At 39.2% G+C, this 25,662-nt stretch overlaps 1 protein-coding gene across 6 annotated transcripts in view; it reads left to right on the top strand.

Moving 5' to 3' along the window:
- LOC137632665 (nitric oxide-associated protein 1) overlaps positions 1 to 25,662 on the top strand; it is a 194,874-nt gene that overhangs the window by 119,494 nt on the left and 49,718 nt on the right. For all 6 annotated transcript variants that reach the window (XM_068364739.1, XM_068364740.1, XM_068364741.1 and 3 more), the window contains 2 exons: positions 15,444 to 15,592; positions 23,310 to 23,527. In XM_068364739.1, coding sequence (XP_068220840.1) covers positions 15,444 to 15,592; positions 23,310 to 23,527 — 367 coding nt within the window. The remainder of the gene's footprint in view (positions 1 to 15,443; positions 15,593 to 23,309; positions 23,528 to 25,662) is intronic.

Below are 25,662 nucleotides of genomic sequence, written 5' to 3'. Positions count from 1 at the left end.
AAGGAAACTTAAATACTAAAGCTAGCAAACATGACAATATAAAGAGTGTATAATGGATAGTTTTGTTAATAAAAGATGAAAAACATTGACAGAGCAACAATATAGGTTTTCCTTGAAAAACATGTGGCTTTAAAAACATAAAAGTATTTGACCTAATTAAATGAAGTGAAGATACATCACTTGAAATGAGAAAAATAACATTGTATGGTTAAGTGTACCTTAGGTAAACAAAATTGTTTAATAAAAATTTTAATTTTGATAAAAATAATTTGTTATATTTATACTCGCCTAATGTTCATAATTGCTTCTTCTCCAGAAGCTCTGTTAATCAACAATTACCCCTAAAATTTTATTAGAAATTTTCCAGTATTCTTTCCTTTAAGAAAATACGTACCTTTAGTAGAGTAAATTATCTAGTGGTTAATTGTAAGGAACACTAGCAGTTCCCTATTATTCAGTTTTGAAGCTGGACATGTTCCATGTTCTTGACATAACAAGTTTTCGAAACTTGACATTTTTTACAGGGATTCTGAAAATTCTGATCTGATGTTTTTTTCTTTTTTTTAACTGGTATTTTAAATTATATATATTCTTGTGTGTGATTCATATGATTGTACAGTACAGTAATTACATTTTGTAAAAGACATATTAGCTTTTGAATGGATGGATTTGCAGTAATTTGAGATCATTTTTTTTTTTCTTGAATGAAATCAAAGATTCTGTAGTGCTTGTTTACATCCTAGGTCCAGCAGACAGGAAGTGTGTCATCACCTAAATTTTAAAGAGTAGTCTCCTTCACCGATAGACTCCTTTAAGGAAGGACTGGAACGTCAGGACCTCGGGGTTTTTAACTTGAGTCTGAAAGATTAACTTGAGTCTGGACTAAAATGACTTCTAGAAGGGCTAGAAACACGTTCTCTGGATCAAAATGGGGGTTTTTGAGGATGGTGAGTTCAATAGTAACATTTTCAACACCACCTGGGGTCATCTTCAAGGTCTAAAGGTCATTTATCAAGGTCAAATTTGTGAATTTTGGTCATTTTTGCTCGTTTTTTGTGTGTAACTCTTAAATGGTGAGAGATAGCTGATTATAATATATGGCAAGTCTGCAGAGCTGTCCGAATTTAATATATATTGTCATATATCGTCCTCCAAGAAAGGACTGGAACGTCCCCTGATCGGGGTTTTTAAGTTGAGTCTGAAGGATTAACTTGAGTCCTGGACTAAAATGACTTCTAAGAAGGGCTAGAAACACGTTCTCTGATTCAAAATGGGGGTTTTTGAGGACGGTGAGTTCAATAGTGACATTTTCAATACCACCTGGGGTCATCTTCATCATATTCAAGGTCGAAAGGTCATATTTCAAGGTCAAAATAATGAATTTTGGTCATTTTTACCCGTTTTTGTGTGTAACTCATAGATGGTGAGGGATGGCTGATTATAATAAGAGGCAAGTCTGTAGTTGTGTCCAAATTTAATATATATTGTCTAGCGATGTTCATCTAATCAAATGTTAATGTCTTTGAGTTTTGTTGTGATGAGAAATACCTTTCTTTATTTCTTATTTTAGTGTTTCATTGTTTTAGGGCTTGTTTGGAATGTTTGAGTAATAAAATATTTGACAATATATATTAAATTTGGACAGAACTACAGACTTGCCTCTTATTATAATCAGCCATCCCTCACCATCTATGAGTTACACACAAAAACGAGTAAAAATTACTAAAATTCACTATTTTGACCTAGAAATATGACCTTTTGACCTTGAAGATGATGAAGATGACCCCAGGTGGTATTGAAAATGTCACTATTGAACTTACCGTCCTCAAAAACCCCCATTTTGACTCAGAGAACGTGTTTCTAGCCCTTCTTAGAAGTCATTTTAGTCCAGGACTCAAGTTAATCCTTCAGACTCAAGTTAAAAACCCTGATCAGGGGACGTTCCAGTCCTTTCTTGAAGGACGATATATGACAATGTATATTAAATTTGGACAGCTCTGCAGACTTGCCTCATATTATAATCAGCTATCTCTCACCATTTATGAGTTGAACACAATAAACGAGCAAAAATGACCAAAATTCACAAATTTGACCTTGATAAATGACCTTTAGACCTTGAAGATGACCCCAGGTGGTGTTGAAAATGTTACTATTGAACTCACCATCCTCAAAAACCCCCATTTTGATCCAGAGAACGTGTTTCTAGCCCTTCTAGAAGTCATTTTAGTCCAGACTCAAGTTAATCTTTCAGACTCAAGTTAAAAACCCCGAGGTCCTGACGTTCCAGTCCTTCCTTAAAGGAGTCTATGCCTTCACCTGAAACTCATCTACCTGTTAAATCTATAGATATCCAACTGTTTCAGTGTGGTGTCTAATTCATAAACATTAGACATAACATATACTGTATAAGTTAAATGTCATAGTAATTTAAAGGTTGATATAGGGAAGGTGGCTTAGGGACCAATAAATAAGGTGGGAGCTCTGGACAATCAGGGGTTAAACTTCGGTAATAATAAATGTCATAATTCATGTTTATTCATATAAACACAACTTGGTGAATTTTGATATAGAAAAGGAAGCCTGGAGGAAATTAATAGATTTCTTTGAAATGGTGTTTGTTCCGACACAGAGACTTACCTTGAAACACTTTATAGGAGATTACTGGTAACTCCTCTCCGACGACCAGATTTTTACGTCGTTTCCCCCTACTTCCATGTTCTATACTGTCCTGAATAACGGGAAATAACATGACCTGGGGGCATTGCCCAGGCAGGTCGCCCGTCTTTGAGAAGCTCTCCCCAGTAAGTTTTCTGGTCGGTTCGTGAACACACGTGCTTCACGAAGCTCCTCATACTCCATGCGATTCCCTTTGTGTTTGGTTCCACGTGCTTCCCACGTGATCGGGATCTCTTAGTGTGTGTTTAGTGCTTTCACTACGTGCTTTTGATTTCGCTCCCTTGTGCTTTCCTAGTGTTTTAGTGCTTTTCCTTTGTGGCTTGCTTGTGTCTACGGCCCTTTGTGTTGCGTTATGGAACACGTTCGCCGTTGTCCTGGGCCTAGGGCCGGTAGATCATGCGGGGCTTTTCTGTTTAAGCCCGAGGTTGACCCGCATACGTTGTGTACCTCGTGTAGGGGTAGAGCTTGTTCGCCGTCGGATAAGTGTTCCGAATGTGCCGATTGGCCCGAGGTCCAGTGGATAAAATTCCGTACCAAAAAGAAGAAGGCATCGAAGAAGTCCCCTAGGAAGACTAGCGTTTCTTCCCCTGCGACTTCAGCAGGAGAAGGGTCAGGTAGGGTACATCCGCCTTCCCCTACCCAAAGTAAGGGGCGAGGTAAGTCCAGGGAGAACATGCAGTTGGCTCCTCTTTCCCAAGAGAGGGAATTTGTGGGCGGTCCTTCGTTGGCCAAGGCAAGTCAGGCGACCGTAAGTGAGTGTAGTGGGGGTCCGGGGGACGTGGCTCTCTCTCATAAGGGCCACGTCTCGTCGGGGGACCCCATGTGGTCTAATAGTGTCCCTTTTTCTTCGTCAGGTTCCTGGGTGGAAGTTCCAGGGTCATCAGCGACGAGTGGTGGCGTCGGCAGAGAGGAGTCCCCGCAAGAAGATCCATTGGCTTGGGACGTGCCGAGGACTCCGATGAGGTCCCCACTGGACATGGAGGAAGGCCTTGGCGAGGCCTTCCCCGGTTTGGCGGGCCCGTCGGGATGGTTGCCGCCGAAGACTTCGCTACAGGAGAGTCTCCCCATTCCTTCTCCGTCAGGGGTACGGCGTAGCCCCAAGAAAACGCAGTCACGTGCTAGGTCACGATACGGAGGTCAGTCTTTCTCGTCAGGACGTGACTCTTCGGATTCGTCAAGCAGTGAACGGAGGAGACGACAGAGGAGGAAACGAGATCGGACGGTGCGGAGGAACTCCCCTTTGCGGTCTCCCACAAGATCTCGGGACAGGGTGAGTCCCAGTTCCCCTCCTCCCAAAAGCAGGAGAACAACCCCCCCAGTAGGGACGTGGAAACGAGGTCGGTCTGTGCGGAGGAACTCCCCTTCGCGGTCTCCCACAGGATCTCGGGACAGGATGAGTCCCCGTTCCCCTACACCCAAAAGCAGGAGAACAACCCCCCCAGTAGGGACGTGGAAACGAGGTCGGTCTGTGCGGAGGAACTCCCCTTCGCGGTCTCCCACAGGATCTCGGGACAGGATGAGTCCCCGTTCCCCTACACCCAAAAGCAGGAGACCAGTCTCTCCGAAAGGGACGTGGGTGTTTGTCCCAGAGAACAACTTTAAAGTCTGTTCCAAGCCTATTGGTTCGACACATGAGCGGGCAGGAGACAGTCCCCCGAGAAGGACCTCCACGTGCCGCGTCAGGGAGTCACCAGATGAGCGAAGGGCTACATCTTGCAGGCCTAAGACCCGTCCTGGAGACGTTTATCCCGCCCAGCGCAGGGGGCCGTCGTCTAGGCCGGGCAGCCTCGACAGGTCTCCCCATCGAGACCCCAGAAGGGGAAGGACACCTCCGTCGAACTATCTCACGGAGGACACCGTTTCACCGAAAAAGGCCTCGAAGAGGAGAGGTACGGCGGACGTCGAAGATAAAGGGAACCGTGGACCCCGCCATCACGGCAGAGACCGAGATCATGATTCGCCCCGTCGGTTGGAAGGAGGGGAGGGCGAGTCGGCGGTGACGGAGGACTCAGCGTACAGGAGAGTCCTTGCCTTAATTAGGGGTTATAACAACCTTATAGAACCCGCCACTCAAGAGGAAGAACCCTGGACTTCAGGCCTGAACAAGTTCATAGCGGCCCCCGCCCAGAAAAAGTCCTCTCTCTCTCTCCCTGAGGCCAGTAACGTGGGGATTGGAAAGACTCACATTGATAAGGTCATATCCCGCAATAGCGACTCCTGCAGGGGTCACAGCTCAGCAAAGCTCCTACAGGGTTTGAAGTCGCAGACGAAATACTACTCTTTAGAAAATAGGCCGACCGGTGCGTGCAAGACCGAGGAAACCATAGACATCCTGTGCCAGGGCATCTCCGACGGGAGGGCATCGGCAGCATCTACCTTCTTCTCCCCTTCCGAGTCGGCAATGATGGAGGAGATGTCCAAGGACTTAGTTAATGTGGCCTCCTGGCTGGATTGGTGGGCCACCACCCTAGTAGGCACCCAGATTCCTACAGACTCCATGGAACCTGCAAAACGGGAGGCTCTGAATGAGTTGCTGGGGTCAGGTAGCCGCGCCCTTAAATTCCTGACCTTTCAGTCTTTGGCTCTCTCCGCAAACTGGATTCTCCGGAGAAGAGACGCCCTAGTCAAGAACCTTCCCATTAAGATTCCTGACAGGGAAGCTAAAGCCTTGAAGACCTGCTCCGTCTGGGGGGAGCAGCTTATTCCGACGAAGAAGGCGGAAGAGGTCGTGGAGAAGTTGGCCAAAAAGAGGGAGCTACCTACCCTGAAGCCACAGGCGGCACGCCGCCCCATCTTCAGGAGGCCAGTGACAGAAGCACCCATGGCCGCGCGTACCACACCAACTCAAGGAAGGAGGGAACCCTCGTCAGGACAGTGGTCTTCCTCTGTGGTTCCCCCCCGAAGAGGTTCATCTTCTAACCCCCCAACGTATAGGTCTTCTTTCTACTCCTCCAGGAGGGGGAGAACAGGCCGTTCTTCCCGTAGGAGATAAGATGGGAGGTCCCCCTCCCCTGCCCAAGCCTCAGGTAGGGGGATGCCTCAGACTCACTTGGCAAGCATGGAAGCTCCACGGAGCAGATCCGTGGACAGTTACAGTACTAAAGGAGGGCTACAGGATCCCCTTCATGGAAGAGACACCCCCCCTAGTTCCAGCAACGCAGGCAGACTGGTTGGTGCCCAAGGACCTGGCGAAGAGGGCAGCGTTGGACGAAGAAGTCAAGACGTTGTTGCAGAAGGGAGCTTTAGAAACAGTGACATTCCCGGGTCCGGGGTTCTACAGCCGCCTGTTCCTAGTGGAAAAAGCGACAGGAGGGTGGAGACCTGTAATAGACCTGTCAGCCCTCAACAGGTTTCTCAGGAAAGTGACCTTCAAAATGGACACTCCAAGAACGGTCATGGCGTCCTTGAGAGAGGGCGACTTTATGATTTCTATAGACCTCAAGGACGCCTACTTCCAAGTGCCCATTCATCCGTCGAGCAGGAAGTTTCTCCGGGTCAAGTGGGGTACCCAGGTGTTACAATTCAAGGCCCTATGCTTCGGTCTTTCAACAGCCCCCCAGGTATTCACGAGGGTCTTTACGACGGTCTCCATATGGGCCCACGAACGGGGCATTCGACTCATCAGGTACCTGGACGACTGGTTACTCCTTTCATCCTCAAAGGAAGACTTGAAACAACAGGGCGAAGATCTTCTTCAATTGTGCAAGACCCTGGGCATCGTGGTCAACTTGGAGAAATCACAGCTAACCCCATCCAACAGGAGGACGTACCTTGGAATGGTCCTGGATTCGTTACAGGTCAAGGCATTCCCAACCACGGAAAGGCTGGACAACCTGGATCGAGTGCTCCGGCCCTTCCTTTTGGGTCGCCCCAGAAGAGCGCAGGATTGGCAAAGGTTGGTAGGGCACCTGGTGTCCCTAGAGAAGCTGGTACCTCACGGGAGACAGAACTTAAGGGTGGTTCAATGGAACCTGAAAGAACATTGGAACCAGAAAAGTTCCCCGGACATTGTGGTCCCTCTCCTTCAGGAGTCCAGGAAGGCCTTGGAATGGTGGCAGGATCGGTCGAACACCCTAAGGGGGATGCCACTGTCCTCCCAACCTCCGGAGGTTCTTCTCTTCACGGACGCATCGAAGGACGGGTGGGGAGCCCATCTCCGGGAAAAGACAGCAAAGGGGGCGTGGTCAGAGGGGGAGAAATCCCTACACATAAATATCCTGGAAATGAGAGCGGTCCAAGAAGCCTGCAACCACTTCGAGGAGGACATGAGAGGGCATTCGGTGGCCCTAATGTCAGACAATGCAACGGTGGTGGCTTACGTGAAGAAGGAGGGGGGACTGAGATCAAAAGAGTTGTGCGAACTAGCCCTTCAAATCCTAAAATGGGCGGAACAGAAGGACGTCATCCTGACGGCAAGGTTCATCCCAGGGAAGAACAACGTCCTAGCAGACGGCCTCAGCAGAGTGGGGCAAGTGGTAGCAACAGAATGGTCCCTACACCCACAAGTGGCAAGCTACATTATACAGATGTTGGGATCTCCGGTAATGGATCTGTTTGCAACAAGGTTGAACGCGCAACTCCCCGTATTTTGTTCTCCCGTCCCAGATCCGAAGGCGGCAATGGAAGACGCCTTTCAGCACAAGTGGGACGGACTGGACGTGTACGCCTTCCCCCCCTTCTCCCTGATAAGGCAGGTCCTCAACAGAGTAAGGGCAGCAACCAACCTAAGGATGACTTTGGTAGCGCCTTGGTGGCCGGAGAGAGAATGGTTCGCGGACCTAAGGAACCTCACCGTCCTACCTCCTTGGCCTCTACCCGGCAGGTCAGACCTATTAAAACAACCTCACTTTCAGCGGTTTCACAGAAACCCGCAAGCCCTTCGTCTTCACGCCTGGAGATTATCCAGCGGCTCCTGAAGAAGCAAGGGTACTCCGGCAAGACAGCCAGGAGGATGTCGCTATACCTGAGGAAATCATCCACAGCCGTCTACCAGTCTAAGTGGGCGGTATTCGTGAAGTGGTGCAGGGACAAGAAGTTAGAGCCCTTGGAAGCGTCAGTGCCCGTGATAGCCGACTTCATGGTTTATCTCAGGGACAAGTTAGACATGTCAGTTCCAGCGATCAAGGGAGTTTGGGCGGCCCTGGGTCAAGTCTTTCTTCTCAAGGGCATAGATCTCGGCTCCTCCAGGCATATCTCCATGCTTATCAGAGCGTTCGAACAATCATGCCCCCCTTCCGCCCCTAGAATCCCGAGTTGGGACTTGGCGCGAGTCCTAGATATGTTACGGAAACCACCATTCGAGCCCTTAAAGGACATTGATGACAAGAATCTCACGTTCAAGGCGGTCTTCTTGCTAGCATTAGCCTCGGCTAAGAGGGTGGGCGAGCTACACGGACTGTCATTCGAGGTGGAACACACTAGGGGATGGAAGGAAGTAACCTTTAAGTTTGTCACATCCTTCGTCGCCAAGACTCAGAACCCCTCGGTGTGGGATGCGAGGTTTGAGAGTTTTTCGATTCCGGCAATCCCGAATAAAGGAAACCCGGAGGACCTTAAATTATGCCCGGTCAGGACTATTAGGAAATACCTTAAGAGAACGGCAAACCTCCGCCAGTCTATCAAGAATCTCTTCGTCTCATGGGGAAAAATAAAGAAAAACATATCCAAAAATACGGTTTCGTTCTGGCTCAGGAAAGTGATCACGCAAGCCTACTTAAAACAAGGTCTTCCTACACCGGGGAAACCCAGAGCTCACGATGTTCGGGGCATTAGCACCTCTCTAACGTTCGAAAAGAACATGTCAGTAGCGCAGGTTCTTCGAGCGGGAACTTGGTCCAACCAGTCGACCTTCACCGCACATTATCTCAAGGACTGTACGAGAAAGTCTCTGGACGGGTTTTCTATCGGGCCGGTCATCTCAGCCCTGCATTCGGTTTGACGGCTCAAGCCCCAGGCTCAATCGCGAAACATAAAGTATCTAGACACAAGGAGCCCAATTCTATTTTCCCCCCTTTTCTAACTTTCTCGTACCGTCAGTCGTCATCAAGAAATATCGCTCATTACACAAGACGAAAATTCGCCATATCAAGCACAACGAAGATATTGCAGAAGGGTAAGTGTTATATCACACTTAATGAGTCTTTTACGTAGTTTTCCCTACTGTCCATCGGGGTCAGGGCTAAAGGGCACTCCCCCCTCCTAAGGTTTAAGTCTCCTATAAAGTGTTTCAAGGTAAGTCTCTGTGTCGGAACAAATCACAAATTTTAAGTAATTTGTATTTTTCCTAACAATACTTACCAAAGAAACACTTTAGGTTTAGGGCCCCCCCAACCGTCCCCGCAGTGCCCCGCTGACCTCGTGGTTTTGTTCATTACATAAAACTTACTGGGGAGAGCTTCTCAAAGACGGGCGACCTGCCTGGGCAATGCCCCCAGGTCATGTTATTTCCCGTTATTCAGGACAGTATAGAACATGGAAGTAGGGGGAAACTACGTAAAAATCTGGTCGTCGGAGAGGAGTTACCAGTAATCTCCTATAAAGTGTTTCTTCGGTAAGTATTGTTAGGAAAAATACAAATTACTTAAAATTTGTGATGTAACAAGGTTACAGCCTCCCACAATAAAATGTTGTTTGTGCACCCATGTTCAATAAGTTAGGACACAAGTCAGTGGAGGAGAGGATGGGTATGTAATTGAACATCAGATTAGTATAGAAATAAATTTTATCATTAGAATTCCCTTGATGTTCATATTGGTGACTCCCACATTCTGATGGAGTTGGGATACCAGTGAAGGAAAGAGATGTCATGAAAAATGAAATGCAAAATATGATTAGAATTGGGTTCAGTTGGCCAAGGTTTAAGAGAAATCATCTCAAAATACAGATTGAAATATGAGACTCCAGATATTTTTCTAATAATATTTGAAATATAAAAAAAAATTCTTAATTGAACTCAAAACCTTCAAATGTTTTAACGTCTAATCCCAGACAGTTCTAGTGATTGATAAATTCTGAGACTGACACAATTAGAAGTAAACATACAGTACTTGTCTTTTTTTACAAAATAGTAATAGGCTGTCTTTTGGACATTAAAAGGACATTCTCCAGGGATGTGATAACCCTAGGTTTGAGAATGTGATCAAAAGTCCCTAAGTGGTTAGATATAAAACGGATGTGTTCGGATGAGCCACTATCGAAATGGATTGTCTGAGCAGAATGATTGGTATGACAACCTTCTCAGACAGACATCATATGGTACACTTCTGCGGACCATTTCCCTCGTATCCCAAACAATGGCATTAAAGTCATTGTGGTTCACAGAGCCTGAACTTTTTTCACATGTGCTAGATCTTGTATAAAGGTGGGAATGTGTAAAGATGTGGATTTTTCCTGAACTGTGAAATATTATCTTCACGCTTTATTTTTATTCATCTTATGTTTTTATTTATCGTTTGCGTGATTTATTTAGTTACCCTTTCTGTTTTCTTGTTTGTCTCTTGAATGATTTAATTTAGTTACCCTCTCCGTTTTCTATCCTATCTATTGAGATTCTCTGCTCGGGACATCACGACAGGTAGTTTTCTATAGTACTAATTAGCTGTTTGCATGAAATGGTTCTTATTTCTTTGAGGAGCATATTTTAGAATGAATTATTTTTCGGAAATTATCGCAATCTACGCATTAGAATTTTTCTTAATTTTGTGAATATCTCTCTGCACATATATTTCAAGTCTGTTTGACTAAGAATTTTCATGCCCAAATTTTTTTCATTAAATCAATTATTGTATATGCCAGACAATGGGTTTCATTCTTAGGTATATTTCCCTGGAGCTACAAGATCATTCCTTTTATTCTATATAAACACCCATTGAGACCTCTGCTTCTACAAAGAGATTAATTACATTTTCCCATTTTGATATGGTACCTGAAAACTTTGTGGCCATAGGAGAATGTATTGTTTTTACTCCTTTTTTAGGAGACAGTGGAGGGTCTTCTCAAGTTTTCTCCTTCAAACACCCCATTCAAGACTTGACAGCCATTTGGATCACTGGGATAGGATCTCACTCTTGGGTATTTATGTGGCCCATCCTCAGTGATCCCCTCCCCCTCATGCATCCAGAAGAGGAAGAAGCCCCTTGAATCAATAGCAGCAGCAGGGGTTCCTTTATCCCATTTTCACCAAGTAACAGAGGAGTCTCGAGTGCAGGCCAAAGAAACTAAAAAAGTTCTGTCCTCTTCAAGTACCTATACTGAAACACACCTAGGCCAGGGAATTGGAAACCTATAGTCTATTTTTTATAGCGGTGCATATTTGCACTGACTCACAGGGGGTGCCCTTTTAGCTCGGAAAGGTTCCTGATACCTGATTGGTCGGAAGTATTTTTGTCCGAACACCTTCATTGTTCTCAAATAATTACCACGTAATGTGAATCGAAACTTATTTATTAACCTATATTTTTTCATCATATATGTTTTGTCAATAAACAATATGAAAGAATAAATATATTATAAAGTATTTGCATGGTAAGTCTAAATTTAATAACCCAATCCGCCGAAGTCAACGACAGCAGCTTGTTTTCGGATGCACGCTTTGTAATTTTGTAATTTTTCACATATTTTGACACAAATTGGGATAAATTACACTCAGCACAAGTTAAACATGTTATTATAAACTTATGCTGAGTGTAATTTATCCCAATTTGTGTTAAAATGTGAAAAATTACAAAATTACAAAGCGTGTATCCGAACATAAGCTGCTGTCATTGACTTCGGCGGATTGTGTTATTAAATTTAGACTTACCATGCAAATACTTTATAATATATTTATTCTTTCATATTGTTTATTGACAAAACATATATGTGATGAAGAAATATAGGTTAATAAATAAGTTTCGATTCACATTACGTGGTAATTATTTGAGAACAATGAAGGTGTTCGGACAAAAATACCTCCGACAAATCAGGTATCAGGAACCTTTCCGAGCTAAAAGGGCACCCTCTGTGAGTCAGTGCAAATATGCACCGCTATAAAAAATAGACTATAGTACATTACACTGGTAACGTGTTCGCCTTTCATTCACATTTTAACAAATTGATCCCAACCTGGGAATGTGAGTTTAAGCTGTTTACTTGGGAGGCCACTGGTGTCGGGGTTGAGGTTGCCCAGCTAACGTTCTGGTGAGCATCTATTTGGATGAAATTGAGACTGAAACCAGACACTTTTACCTTTAAAATGTGCCCACAATCCCCTTTAGTTAAACATAATTTTTTTAATTATAGATCCCTGTCTAGCGTAGAACCTTCAGGCATGCGTGCAGTTTATTGTAACTTTTATATTCAGTGTGTTGTGTTAAAAATGTTGTATTGTTCGAATTTTTGATAGTCTACTAGACATCAGACACTATTCAATCAATCATTGTCCAAGTGTTTGCCTAAACCCTTTTATTCACAGGATAATTGAGGAGACCTTTGTCTAAGGTTCCCGTTGTGCTTTATCCACGGGATAACCGATATTATTTATGGTGACCGGACAGTTTGATACTGGACATTTCGATACCGGACATTTCGCTATTGGACATTTTGTGACTAGGATTTTTCGCTACCGGTCATTTCGATACCACTATATATATATATATATATATATATATATATATATATATATATATATATATATATATATATATATATATATATATATATATATATATATATGTGTGTGTGTGTGTGTGTGTGTGTGTGTGTGTACACGAATATATTGAAGTTTATTTCAAGTGACATACTGTTCTTGCAAGTGGTTGTTTAAATGATTGCCATACTGTTTTTGTAATTGGTTGTTTAAATAATTGTCATAAAGTTCTTGTATTTGGTTGTTTAAATAATTGCCACACTGTCTTGTAATTGGTTGTCTAAATATTCTTTTTAACTATATAAACATTGATCAGAACTTGAAAATGTATGTATATATCACTCTCAGTCTACTACTAACGCTTGGCTATCAACTACTGCTGCTGCATTTGCGGATACATATACAGTATATATATATATATATATATATATATATATATATATATATATATATATATATATATATATATATATATATATATATATATATATATATATATATATATATATATATGTGTGTGTGTGTGTGTGTGTGTGTATACGTGTAATTGTGCATATCAGTCCAACAAATTATGTAGTTTTCAGATTTTTAATCATAGTTTTAAACACGATAATTATTTGTGTCACATTATAATTCTGTTTGTATTCCTCAGCTATTGTTTATTCCACACAGGCCTTTCAATGAGGTAAAGCCCAACAATCCTGCATTTGGAAAACTTATTTCATAATGTAAACACAGTTAAAAGAAGTCCTCGGGGCAGGTTCATTAAGTTGGATAAATAGTCTAAAGGCTCTAAGCTCCTTATATACCATAACGAAATACATCGTGAAATGTTTATTGAAATTATAAAAAAAAAATCTAACATATCTACTCTGTTGGTTATTAACAAATATAGTAGGTTACAGAAAAGGTAGAGTAAGCGATGCCGGAGAGACTAGGAAAGGGGGTTACTGAAGGGATAGGAGGAGGGGCTGGACAGAGAGAGGGAAGTAGAAGGGTGGGACAGGGGAGTGTAGGTATGGGAATTGCTTCACCTACTTACCTGATTCACTTGGCTAGAGTTTTATTTTAACTAGAGTAAACACCTTAATTAACACTATTTGTCGAAGCATTAAAGTATAAAAAATTAGGGGGAGGTCTATAGAGGGCTGTGTCAAAGTACCATTCTGATCAAGTAATTAGTATGAGAGATATTAAAGAAAAACACTATTTTTTTGCTAGAAATGCATAATAACTATATACCCCATAAAGAAATAAATCCATCTTCAGTATTAGGCATAACATGTAAATTGATGATTTAATTTGAAATAGCAGAAAGTAAAACGGCACAAAAATATTATGTGGAAGCAATATAATTGCTTCTTTTCTGAATTTCGTGGCATTAGAAATATAAATATACATAAAATTAATAATCTGATTGAAAACTTTGTCAAGAACCAAAATGAAAACCAATGGTAAATTAGAAAGTCACAATGATGGTTGTATGTGTTGATCATCTGATAAAGAATTATGAAAACACTCTTCATCTTGAAAAATTTGTAGGGAAACTTAGCATAATGTAAATGCTAATCAGGAAACAAATCATTATCTAAATAAACATCAGAAAATATGTGAAAAACCGAAACCTTATTAGAAGAGAACATTAACACTGATTTTCTGTTGAAATGTCAACTCAAGTTGATAAGTTTAAGAAAGGGACAATTTTTATAGTTTCAAAGTATTGTCTCAAGTTTGGTGGATGTTTAATTCTAGAGATTTAGGAATGGGTTTAGGTTTTAGCTATCCTTCACTATCCGCATTCAAATGTTATGTGGATAAAGGTTTATTGGACCACAATTTGGTTGCTTCCAAATTTAAGGGAAAGGTAAAGTTTTGGAAAAGTTTATGTTTAATAAATGAGATCTGTTTAACTTACTTCATTTTGACTGAGTACCACTGTCCCTCCTATAAGGGCAATGTGGTATTCAGGAAGTGTATTTCAGGAAATTTACTTGAATAAACATAATTCAAAACTTAAACTTAAAATGAATTGACTCGTGTAATTTTGCACTTGCCTCCTTACTCACAGTGGCTATGACATTTCTACTCAATTGTGTATACTTAAGAAGAGCGTGAAATAAAAATTGCCAAGTCTGGGAGGAGACGTTGTTTACACAACTGTTTTATCCCCCAGTTACTTTTTCCAGTATATATAGTTTTACATATGCCAGGACAAAAATTTTCCTTTATTTTTGTTTGGCTGAAGCTTTTCAATAAAGCAGGAAAGTAACATGAATTAGAGATGGGTATTGTAATAATTAATTTTAACTTAAAAATCTTTTTTTTCCAACACACAAAACAGTGTTTCATCAGTTGACATTTCTGTGCTCTATTACTGTAATAAACAAATTTAAGTAGCTCAAGTCTTTTAGTTATTCTGGTTTATGTTCCATTTCATATTCACCTAAAGATTTTTGTGCCAACGCATCCTTTTGTGCAATTCTGACTGCTTCATGGCAAAACAGTAAGATCAATTACATAGGCTTGCAGTAGCCGTGCTCTTTAGAAGCAACTCTCAGACCTTTGCTTTTTCATCTGAAGAAATTGAAGGAAAGATTATCGGGAATGAGTCTTGCACTCTGCAGGGATTTCTGTGGCACTCTAGCTTTAGGAATATGGAATCATCAGGTTATTTCACATTTGTTTTCATTAGCATACCCACAGATAGCAAAACTAAATTTTTGAGTGGAAATTTATGTACCTTTTATTGCACTTGAAGAAACTCTAGTAGGAAATCTAAGTCACTTTAAAGCCAGATGGTATTTATTAGCTATGAATAGGATGAAATATTTAGTTTTTTTTGGTAAGGTGAAATTTGTGATATATATGAAATGTATATCTCAGCAGGTACTGTAATTTGATGTCTTCACTAATGCGCATGGTTTTATTTTTGAAAATTATTTCCCATTTTGTAGTTGGTTTATGCTTAAAATCTTAATTTGGAAAAAAATAATTAAGGTAGAAAATGTCTCTTACTTTGAAAGATGAAATAAACTGTTGTCAAAAAAATATTTAATTTTGTTCATTGTGAATTTATATCAGTTTTTCAAACATTTGATTTCAGTTGTTTCAATTCTCATTTGTACTGATTTTGTTGCTTCAGATTATTAATCTCTTGACACATGAAGAGTTGATGAAGGTTCTGCCACGTCGGTTAATTAGACCACAGACCTTCTCTCTCACATCCAGCAAGACTCTCTTCATTGGTGGATTAGCTCGACTTGATCTATTGTACTGCCCATCATCTGTGAGGTAGGTGTTCTTTGCTTTAAATGCCAATTTTTTTGGAATATTTAAGATTCTTGCAAACATAAGTAAATCTTTCTAAGGGTAAGAATTGAATTTTGATTAAACCTAGGTGCAGGTAAATATGTCTATACAGTATGTATATATATATATATATATATATATATATATATATATATATATATATATATATATATATATATATATATATGTTATTATATATATATATATATATATATATATATATATAGATAGATATGTATGTATGTATGTATATATGTATATATACATACATACATACATACTGTACAGTGGAACCTCTACATACGATTGTTTCAACATGTGAGGTTATGTCATTTGTAAGCAGTGAATCGTGTGTTAGGATAAGGAATGAAATGAGTGAGTGGTTTCTAATGATAGTGGCTCTGAGACAGTGTTGTGTGATGTCCCCATAGTTGTTCAATTTGTTTATTGATGGGTGCTGTAAGAGAGGTGAATGCTTGAGTGTTTGGTCCAGGATTGAAACTGATAGGTGAGAATGATCATGAGTGGGAGGTGAATAAGTTGTTGCTTGGGGATGATACTGTATTTGTGTCAGACTATGAGTAGAAGCTGTGTCGATTTGTGACAGAGTTTGGAAGGATATGTGAGAGAAGGAAGTTGCAAGTTAATCTGGGTATGAGTAAGGTTATGAGATGCATTAGAAGGGAGAGTGGTACTATATTGAATGACGTGTTGAATGGAGAGTTACTCAAGGAAGTAAATCAGTTTAATTATTTGAGTTGTGTTTTTGTTGGAAATGGTGGAGTAGAAGCAGATCTACAGCATATAGTGAAGGAATGTAAAGAAATTTCTGTATAGGAAAGGGATTCTACCAACTGTGATGCATGGATCAAAGTTGTGGGGAATGAAAGCGACAGAGAGATAGAAATTGAATGTGTTCGAGATGAATTGTCTGAGGAGTGTGGCCTCTCATACCATGCGTTTGTTAAATTGCTCAACATCGGGTCCATATTGCATCCAAAATTTTTTCTAAAAGCTTCTATGGCTTGACTGAAGCGGACATTTTTAAGGAAACCAATCAGGATGCAAAATATAAAAAAAATTCTTATATGGAAATGTCATTATCATTAATAGTTCCTGTACTTGCTAAGGTACAACCCTAGTTCAAAAAGCAGGACAAGGGCTCTAATAGGGAAAATAGCCCAGTGAGGAAAGGAAATAAGGAAACAAATAAAATATTGTACCCTCAAGCAAGAGAACCCAAACTGAAGACAGTGGAAGACCATGGTACAGAAGCCATGGCACTACCCAAAGCTAGAGAACAGTGGTTTGATTTTGGAGTGTCCTCGTAGAAGAGCTTTATGCCATAGGTAAAGAGTCTTTTTCCTGTACCAAGAGGAAAAGAATTTTTTGGTTATCTAAGTGTTGTCAGGTGTATGAGGAAAGAGGAGAATATGTAAAGAATAGAACAGACTATTCGGTGTATGTGTAAGCAAAGGAATGACCCGCAACTAGATAGGGGTCCAATGTAGTAATAACTCTCTAGCAATATAGTAGTATCTCAGTGGGTAAATAGCCCATCTAATGTAATTAGCTCTATCCACAGTGTGAACTTTAATTTTTTTTTCGGCCAGAGAAGGAAAATGATACATCATAGTGGTATGGAATTCTTAAAATATAATAATTGTGTATGCAAAAAGAATTGCATTTCATTATTTTAACAGAATTTTCATCTGATATTTCAAGATCAAAATTGGAAACCTTGTCCTCCAGGAAGATTTACTTCTTAGGGCAGCCACTATTATTCTTATTAGGTCTAGTATTTGTATTTTTAGATGACCTCTGTATTCTTTGTCACTTTTAGAATGGCTGTAATAGAAAGAATCATTCTCATAGTAATTTTTTCAAATATGTTTTTGGTGTAAGTAGAAAAATTTCAGAATCCTTATTATTAGCACAACTACTGTTATGTCTTTTTGCTGTATTTAAGTTATACACCCTAGTGCAATTTTTTTTCTGTATGGTAAAAGAGTTCTTTACATCAAGGAAACACTTTCTAGGTTTAATTTTTTTAGCAAGAATTTTACTTTGGTTCCCTGCAGTATACTGTATATTAAAACTACATATAGTACCTAGATCTTTGCATATCCAGAAAATATTGTATCATACTAATTGGAAAGAAGAAAATAATTTGGTACTAAACATCATAAAGCTTTCATTGCTGGAGCTTTCCATGAAATCAGATTTTTAATCCTAAATTTATTGTATAGTCGTTGAGTCTGGAGAGATAATCCTTGATTTTCATTCCCAGCCATCAAAATCACTAGTTAGAGATATGAGAATAAAAACTACAGCTGGACTCTCCTGCTCCCTTCCTTGTGTACTGTATTTGCAAATGGAACTTTTAATTTTGTAAAAGTTATGCAAGCCTACCACCAACCATTTAGATCTAGAACTAAAAATTATTTTGAATCATAATTTGGCCCAGAATGTTAGTTTCTTCCCACAATGCTGGACAACATCTTGTCTTTTTGTTAAAGCTGGAGACATACTTCTTGATTTACATTGCCAGTCATCAACACTTAAATGTGAGTTTAGAATATCGACCTCACAACTCATCTTACCTATTCTGTCCTCTATGTAACTATTAATGAAAATTTGCTTCTTCTTTCCCACTGTTATCCCTACACTAAGGGGTCAGATGCCTGATGTGCCATCTCCAATGCCTTCTATCAAAGGCATCCTTTTCCACCAAATCTCTTCTCTCACTTTTCATCCTTCACTTTATCATGCCATCTAATTTTTTGCTTTCTTCTCGGTCTTCTCCCCTAACAGGTTCATCCCAAGCCTTCCTCCCTCTCTCCCCACCACCCATCATCAACACGTGCCCACACCATCTCAGTTGTGACACTTGTCGCCTCTCTAAGCTTAACTATGCCTCCAATTCTTCTTATTTCATAATTTTCCAGTCTTTCTAGCAGTGATACTGTATTTCCATGATTTACCTTCGTATTCTCATCTCTGTTCTCTCAAGCTTTGCTTCCTCTTTTGGCTTAGAGCCCACATTTCAATCCATATGTTAATACTGTTCTTACTACTATTCTCTAGAACTTTGACTTTTTCAGCTTGATGGGTATTTATCACATACTACTCCTGCTACCTCTCTCCACTTCCCCAGGCTGCTTTATCCTATTTTCAACCTCAGCTTCACATCCTCCATCCTGACTTAGAGTAGATCCCAAGTATCTAAATTGTTCAACCTGTTATAACCGAGCCTCTACATTCATGAATGGCTATCCTGTTGCTATGTACCATACTGCTCACCATAGCTTCAGTCTTATCTACATTTATTCTCAAGCCACCCCTCTCCAAAGTCTCTTGCCTCTGTACAACCCTTCTCTTTAAGTCTTTCTCATTTTCACCGGTAATAAAAAAAATTTATAATAATAAAAAACTTTACATGCTTATCCCATTCTTTTAGTTCCATAGAATTGAAAATACTTGTAATTGATTAACATTTCAAGTAGTCGTATATAATCTTTTTACTTCTTAAAGTGGTTTTATGTCTCACAATGTGTTCTTTAAATGGACATCTTATGTATTGTTTTATTAAATTATAGTGGTCTACTATTTACTTAACCTATAATATTTGTATTATAAGTCTTATTCATTATCTAATTCTTGGTTTATTAATGACTTTAGGAAGTTTCATTTTTTGAGATTTACGTAGGATTTAGTTAGACCCAACTTGTGAAGGTTTAAATGGCTCAGTTTTCCCCTCTTCGCCTTACTACTATATGCGACTAGAAATTCGCGCTTCTGATTATATAATTCTTATTAAGCCTATAGGCCTAGAAAGAAAATAAAGAAGGATGTATTCTAAACCAAGACTTGAAATTTCACATCGTATTTTATGGCGAGATAGACACCCTTTTTAAGTTACAACATTTGATACAAATATATATTGCTTCTATTTGACGTACAGTATAGGTATCCGTGCCCTAGTTTGTTATAAAGCCAAGACTCCAGAACCATATTATTATTATTATTATTATTATTATTATTATTATTAATCAAGATATGTTGTTGTTGTGGAATTTGGAATTTACACATTATAGCTGTAGGTGAATATGTCTGACCTGGTTAGACCTTTTTGTAAAGTACAGTAAAAGTAAATAGAGGTAGAATTGACTATATTTCTAATAGCGAAGATAACTCATCACCTCACTTAGTTACTTATCTAATTATCATTATTTCCTCTCTCTGAAAAACCCATTGAGAGACTAGACCCATATAGGTAGCATTGACTATAAGCTAAGCTATGGATTCTAATAATTTATTGCAAGTTCCAAAACCATGACCCTAACTAACTATTGCTTTTCATACAAAACGACATAAACAAAATTAGACAATAACTTTGAATTCGTATCCCAAATGCATAAATTGTTACCATTAGACTATATGGCTAAGCTTAAATTATTTTATCTCTGGATGCTCTCTTTCCCACTCTCCCTCTTTCCAGCCAGACAGTTCTCACGGAGTCTCGGTGACACAGGGATTCATGCCATGCTAACATATTTAAATTTCATTTTGAAATTTTATTCTAGCACGATTTTCAATATCTTTCAATGATAAAATTTTACAAAAAATGGATCAACATTGTCTCATACATACACATGTTCACAAGGTGAAGTATAAGTTTTAATACTAAGTGGCAACTTAAGAACAACGGTCGTCCAGTGCAAAAATAAAAAAAGTCTCACCAGTTTTGCTACATACTGTACCAGTGCTGAGGAAGTGCATTTTAATTCAATTGGGTTCCTGCTCACGGGAACATGTGTAGAAGGGAAAATCAAAGTCAAGTATCTATAGCTGAGTTGGAAACAATTAATGTTATTCCAGGACAATGTGCAGTTTCCTATTTTTACTTGAATATTTTCCAAAACCCTGTGAAAGTTTGGGACAGGAACACTCAAGTAACAAAATAAAAGAGGATACAGCATACTTCAAACAGATTCATAAAAATATGTTATGGTACTTGGAAAGTAGTGGTCCCTCTGATAATGAAGAATTTTGTGGCTGAGCTGAGAGGTTGCAAATTTTGGTTGGATGGAATTGCAGAAGAGTATACAGTAAGCAAATGTAGTGAAATTTATTCAATTAAAGAAACTACTTCTGTTTCAAATATAATTCTTGAATGTACTTTTATTCAATCATATCTTATAGATAATTATTATTTTTATTATTACTATAATTATTTTTTGTCACAGTTTCAATCATATCTTTTAGGAAATTATTATTCTAATAATTATTTTCTTTGGTCACAGTCTCCAGAGACTGGTGGTTTATAGTGTGGGGTTTTTGGTTGCATTCAGCTCCCTTAGGCTTATAGTCCATCACTTTTCTCACCATATGTGATGTTTCTTTTGCACCAATTCTGGGGCTATATTATCTCCTACCTTCTTGAGATTCCTTTTCAATGACTTAGATATGGTTTCTAGTGCTCTTATGATTATTGGCACCACTTCTCCCTGCATATTCCATAACCTCCTGAGTTCAATTCACAAGTCATGGTACTTTTCTATTTTTTCTCTCCCCTTATCTTCCACTTTTGATTCCCACGGTAGTATGACATCTATGAGTGATACTTTTTTCATTGTCTTGTCAACCAGTGATATCTGGTCGATGTGCTTTTATCACCCTATCCGTCCTTACTTTTTTCATTGTCTTGTCAACCAGTGATATCTGGTCGATGTGCTTTTATCACCCTATCCGTCCTTATACTGTAATCCCAGAGTAGTTCAGCCTGATAATTTTCTACTAGAGCTTGAGATGGATGTTTATACTATTTGTTGCTGCAATGTATTTCATATTTTCTACAGAGACTCCAAAGGAGAGTTTTAGCCACTGTATCGTGTCATTTCTTATATCGATTCTGAGCAAGTGCAGAGAATCCACTACCAATGTGGTTGATGGTTTCTTGTTTTGCCATACATTTCCTGCACTTTGACGAAATGTTATTCACGTCTATATCTCACTGAATATATTTTGTTCTTAAGGCCTGATCTAGTGCTGCCATTATCATCCCTTCATTTCCTTTAGTTCTCTCTGTAGCCAGTGCCATGTTTCCTTAGTGGCCAATTCTTCAGTTTGCCTTAGGAATTGTCCATGCATTGGTTTTCTTTTCCATTCATGTCTTTTTTTTTCCTGTTCTCTCCTTGTACACTTTTGAGTCTTCATCCTCCTTTCTCAGGTTTTTCCCTTGCACTCTTTAGCCATTCATATTTGCTGGTCTTAAGGTACTGTCCTAGTGCTCTACTTTTGATATTGACACCATCTTCTATACTGATGAGTCTTTTTCCTCCTTCACTTCGTTGTATATAGGAAAAGGAAGAAATTTCATTGCACAAAGAGCCATTTATTGCTGGCTTAACACGTTAACTGCGTTTGGCAGCTCAACTCTCAACCCCTGCTTTGTGGTACCATTCATTCAACTGTCTCACCAGTGTCCGTTGGACTTTTTCAGAGATAGGAGGTATGTAATATTGTTAGACAGTGTTCTGTAGAGTAGAATCTAAAGATTCATGGTACACAGTAATACTGAATTGCAGACCACTAATATTTTTCTCCTCTACTACGAATTGGAGCACCGATGTACTATGCATTGGGTGGCTCACATATGTACCAGTTCGCTATGAAATGACATATTCTTGTTCCGCTATTTTGTGCAGGTTTTATGATGCATATTTGAGTTATTATCGATAAAATATCTTACATTTGATCAGCTGTGCATAAGAAAACAATATTTCAAGATATATATATATATATATATATATATATATATATATATATATATATATATATATATATATATATATATATATATATATATATATATATATATATATACAGTATATATAAATATATTGGAATACTAAATATAACCCAGAAATGAGTCTTTTTGATTCTTATTCTTCAACTTCTATTATGAAAGCAAAGGTAAAGGAAAATTTTGGTACATCTCTGGCCCGAATACATGCATAAACTTTCGCAAACATGTTTGTAAAAGTTAATGGAGTGAAGTATTTGGGCCACAGATGTACCAAAGCGCAACGGTGAAACTTCTGGTCCGTATGTTATTTTTTATTGTTATGAAAGCGAAATTTTTATTTATTAACAACTTTTATTTAGTTGTTAAACATTATTTGATATGAGGGACATTTTCTCTACAGTTGATTATGGTTGCATATTGTAATGCTTACATTTTGGGTAAATGTTAATAAACTTTATTTATATACTAGAGACCTGTAATTTCATTTTTTACAATACTTATTACCTTATCATTTTGAATTTATGACATGGTACCATTATAACATATCTGCAGTCATAATGAAGAGAAGTTTTTATAAAGAGCTATTCGGGCCACATATGTACCAATACGCATCAAGTGAAACATCTGCTTGGTACACTGGTGTCCCAATACCCGGTTAACGTGTTAAGACAAACTAGGTTCTTTCCACTGTGAATGCATGAATATTGATTGTGACCACTGCTAGGAACTTTAAAATCTGCCTTTGGATACACAGTGATGATTATCTTCTCTCTTCATCTCTAAGAGTTCACATGACCTGAAGAGTGCAAATGTACTGTAGTTTAATTATAAGTGATGTTTTTTTGTGCAACAAACAAATTACAGTTTCATTATGATAATTCTTTTCAGATTTACAGTCTTTGCAGCAGCCAAAATTCCAATAACAATTGTGAAAACAGCCAGTGCTTCATTATTTTATTCTCAATATCTGGGAACAAAAGTATTAGGTGTCCCTGCAGGTGGTGAAGAGAGACTACAACTTTGGCCAGCCTTAGCCTCGTGTGACTTGAGAATGACGTCATTGAATAGTAAAGAGTGCTGTGGAGATATAGTTCTGTCTACTGCTGGTAAGAATTAAAAATGGAAATTTTTATTTTTCATAAATTTTAAATTTAGAAGAGTAACACATTTAATTTTTATCATCCAGACTATAAAGTGGTCATGCTCGCTTGACCTGTGTATTCCTTTTAAAAATAGTTCATATTCCAATGTGTACAGTGTGAGTCTCCTCTTACTGTAGTACATATTTTTTTAAGAATTCATACCAAGAATTCCATTCTATCTTTTAATTCAGGGAAAATTTTGACTTTAGTAATAAAGAATGTACTCTTCTTGGCTAAGCATGGTAGCTGCCCTGTCAAGAGGGATTGGTAGATTATGAATCCACTTTGACCCTTCTTACGTAAGTAAAGTCAATCCTCATTGTCTATTAATAGGGCCAAGATGCGCTTGTGATCTTTCATAGATTTTTCTCGATTTACGTTATTTATTGTTATACAGTACCTGATAAGTATGTCAAACCGTGATTTATAGGAAATGCACCTGGTTACTTTTGAATAAAACAGACCCCCTACTTACTTTTTGTGCTGTGTAGGAGTAAACAAAACTCTTTGTTAGACAAGTGCACAGAATGTAAACTCTTTGCCAGAGACTCAGATGAACTGATATTTACTCATACCAGAGGTTTTTGGCAGGTAATATAAATGTCTGAAAAAAATAGAATGTTTCCGTTGTGGCTCAGCTTCAGTTAGTAAGGTTTCCTTTGCTCCCTTCACCTCTGCTGATCTTGTATCCCCTGAAGTTCTTGTTGAAATTTCTATGGTAGTTTCAAATGAATTTTCAGTTATTGATTAGAATTTAGATAAATTGAAATCTACAACATTAGATTTTGAAAATTAGATTTTTTGGGCTCAGGCCATGTCGTCCTGATGGAAGTTCCTTTAGGGTAGCTTCCTAGGGTATATTTGACTACGGTGATATTCCCAGAGAATTTTACCTTAAGGTATCCAGAATTCTAACTCCTGGAGCGAATATCCCTAAATAATCTTAACATGGGATATCGCGTAATATCAGAGAACGTATTTTTGACACGCCACATAGCTATCTTCACCCCGAATAGAATTAACACTTCGAGGGGTCAAAGTGGCAAGAAAACGAAAAACGAGAATGAAAGGAATGTGTTAATAAGGTACCTCTCCTATCCCGCTTCGAGTGTGTACACAATGCCGCCGACGGCGCCATCTTTATTCCTTATCGCGTAGCTCAACTACTCGGTGTTTTCCCTGTGTTTTTCTCGTAATCTTGGATTATTTCAACATTATGATGCTTTCTCCAGCCTCTTCTGCCTCTGGAAAGTTGAGTATTATCTTTATTATGTATAAATGTAAGCTCTTGGTGTTTTGAAATAAATCGAAAGCGATATTAACGTATACAAGAGCTGTTGCCTACCGTAGGCGTCTTGGACGCTGTCGCTCGCTATGCATGAGTCATTTAGTTAGCCAGAGCGACGTTCCCGGTCCTTATGCTTTAATAAATCTAGCTATTCAGCTTTACAAATAGGAATTCTTTATATGATGCCGTTAGTAATTCAGTTTCGGCGATTGAGGTAACCGATCCTGGCCTACGCTATGCTTCGTAGCCTAGGCGTCTGGCCCTAGTACTTTCATGCATGATATACAGATTTCCGAGTGTTTTGAATTTATTGAAGCTATAGGCATTTTTATACATAAAGATATTGTTGAATATTTTTCTTCCAAGATTGTATAGGAGCGAGTTTCGGTGATTTAGGTAATCGATTCTCACCGCGCCTAGGCTAGTAGCCTATGGAGCTTTAGTATACTTTCGCACACTTCCCCAGTTGTTCTTTTCTCCTCTGGAGATTAAGTTCAATCCCTTTTCCCTCTGAGTTAAGCCTGAGGCTTAACCCTAGTGGTTTTATCTGAATAGTATTCAGGTATAACTATATTAGGGTGTTTCTGTACTAATCCTGTAACCAGAGTATCTGGTTTCAGGTTTGGGCAGAACATCAGAGTAATTAGTCTGGGGTCTGTACTTTCCTGGCATAGAGAATGAAATTCCTTTGCTAGGTTAGGAACAGACATAGGAGGCTTAGCCTCCCTAGACCACATCCGAAGGTTTCTGTACGAGATGATTCCTTCTTCTAGTGATCTAGCAGACTAGTCCAGTGTTGTTGTTCTCGGAT

The sequence above is a fragment of the Palaemon carinicauda genome, chromosome 41 (genome assembly GCF_036898095.1).
Source record: "Palaemon carinicauda isolate YSFRI2023 chromosome 41, ASM3689809v2, whole genome shotgun sequence".
In the NCBI taxonomy this organism is placed as follows: Eukaryota; Metazoa; Arthropoda; class Malacostraca; order Decapoda; family Palaemonidae; genus Palaemon; species Palaemon carinicauda.
The sequence above is the reverse complement of the archived record's forward strand: the minus strand, read 5'-3'. Positions and strand labels throughout refer to the sequence as shown.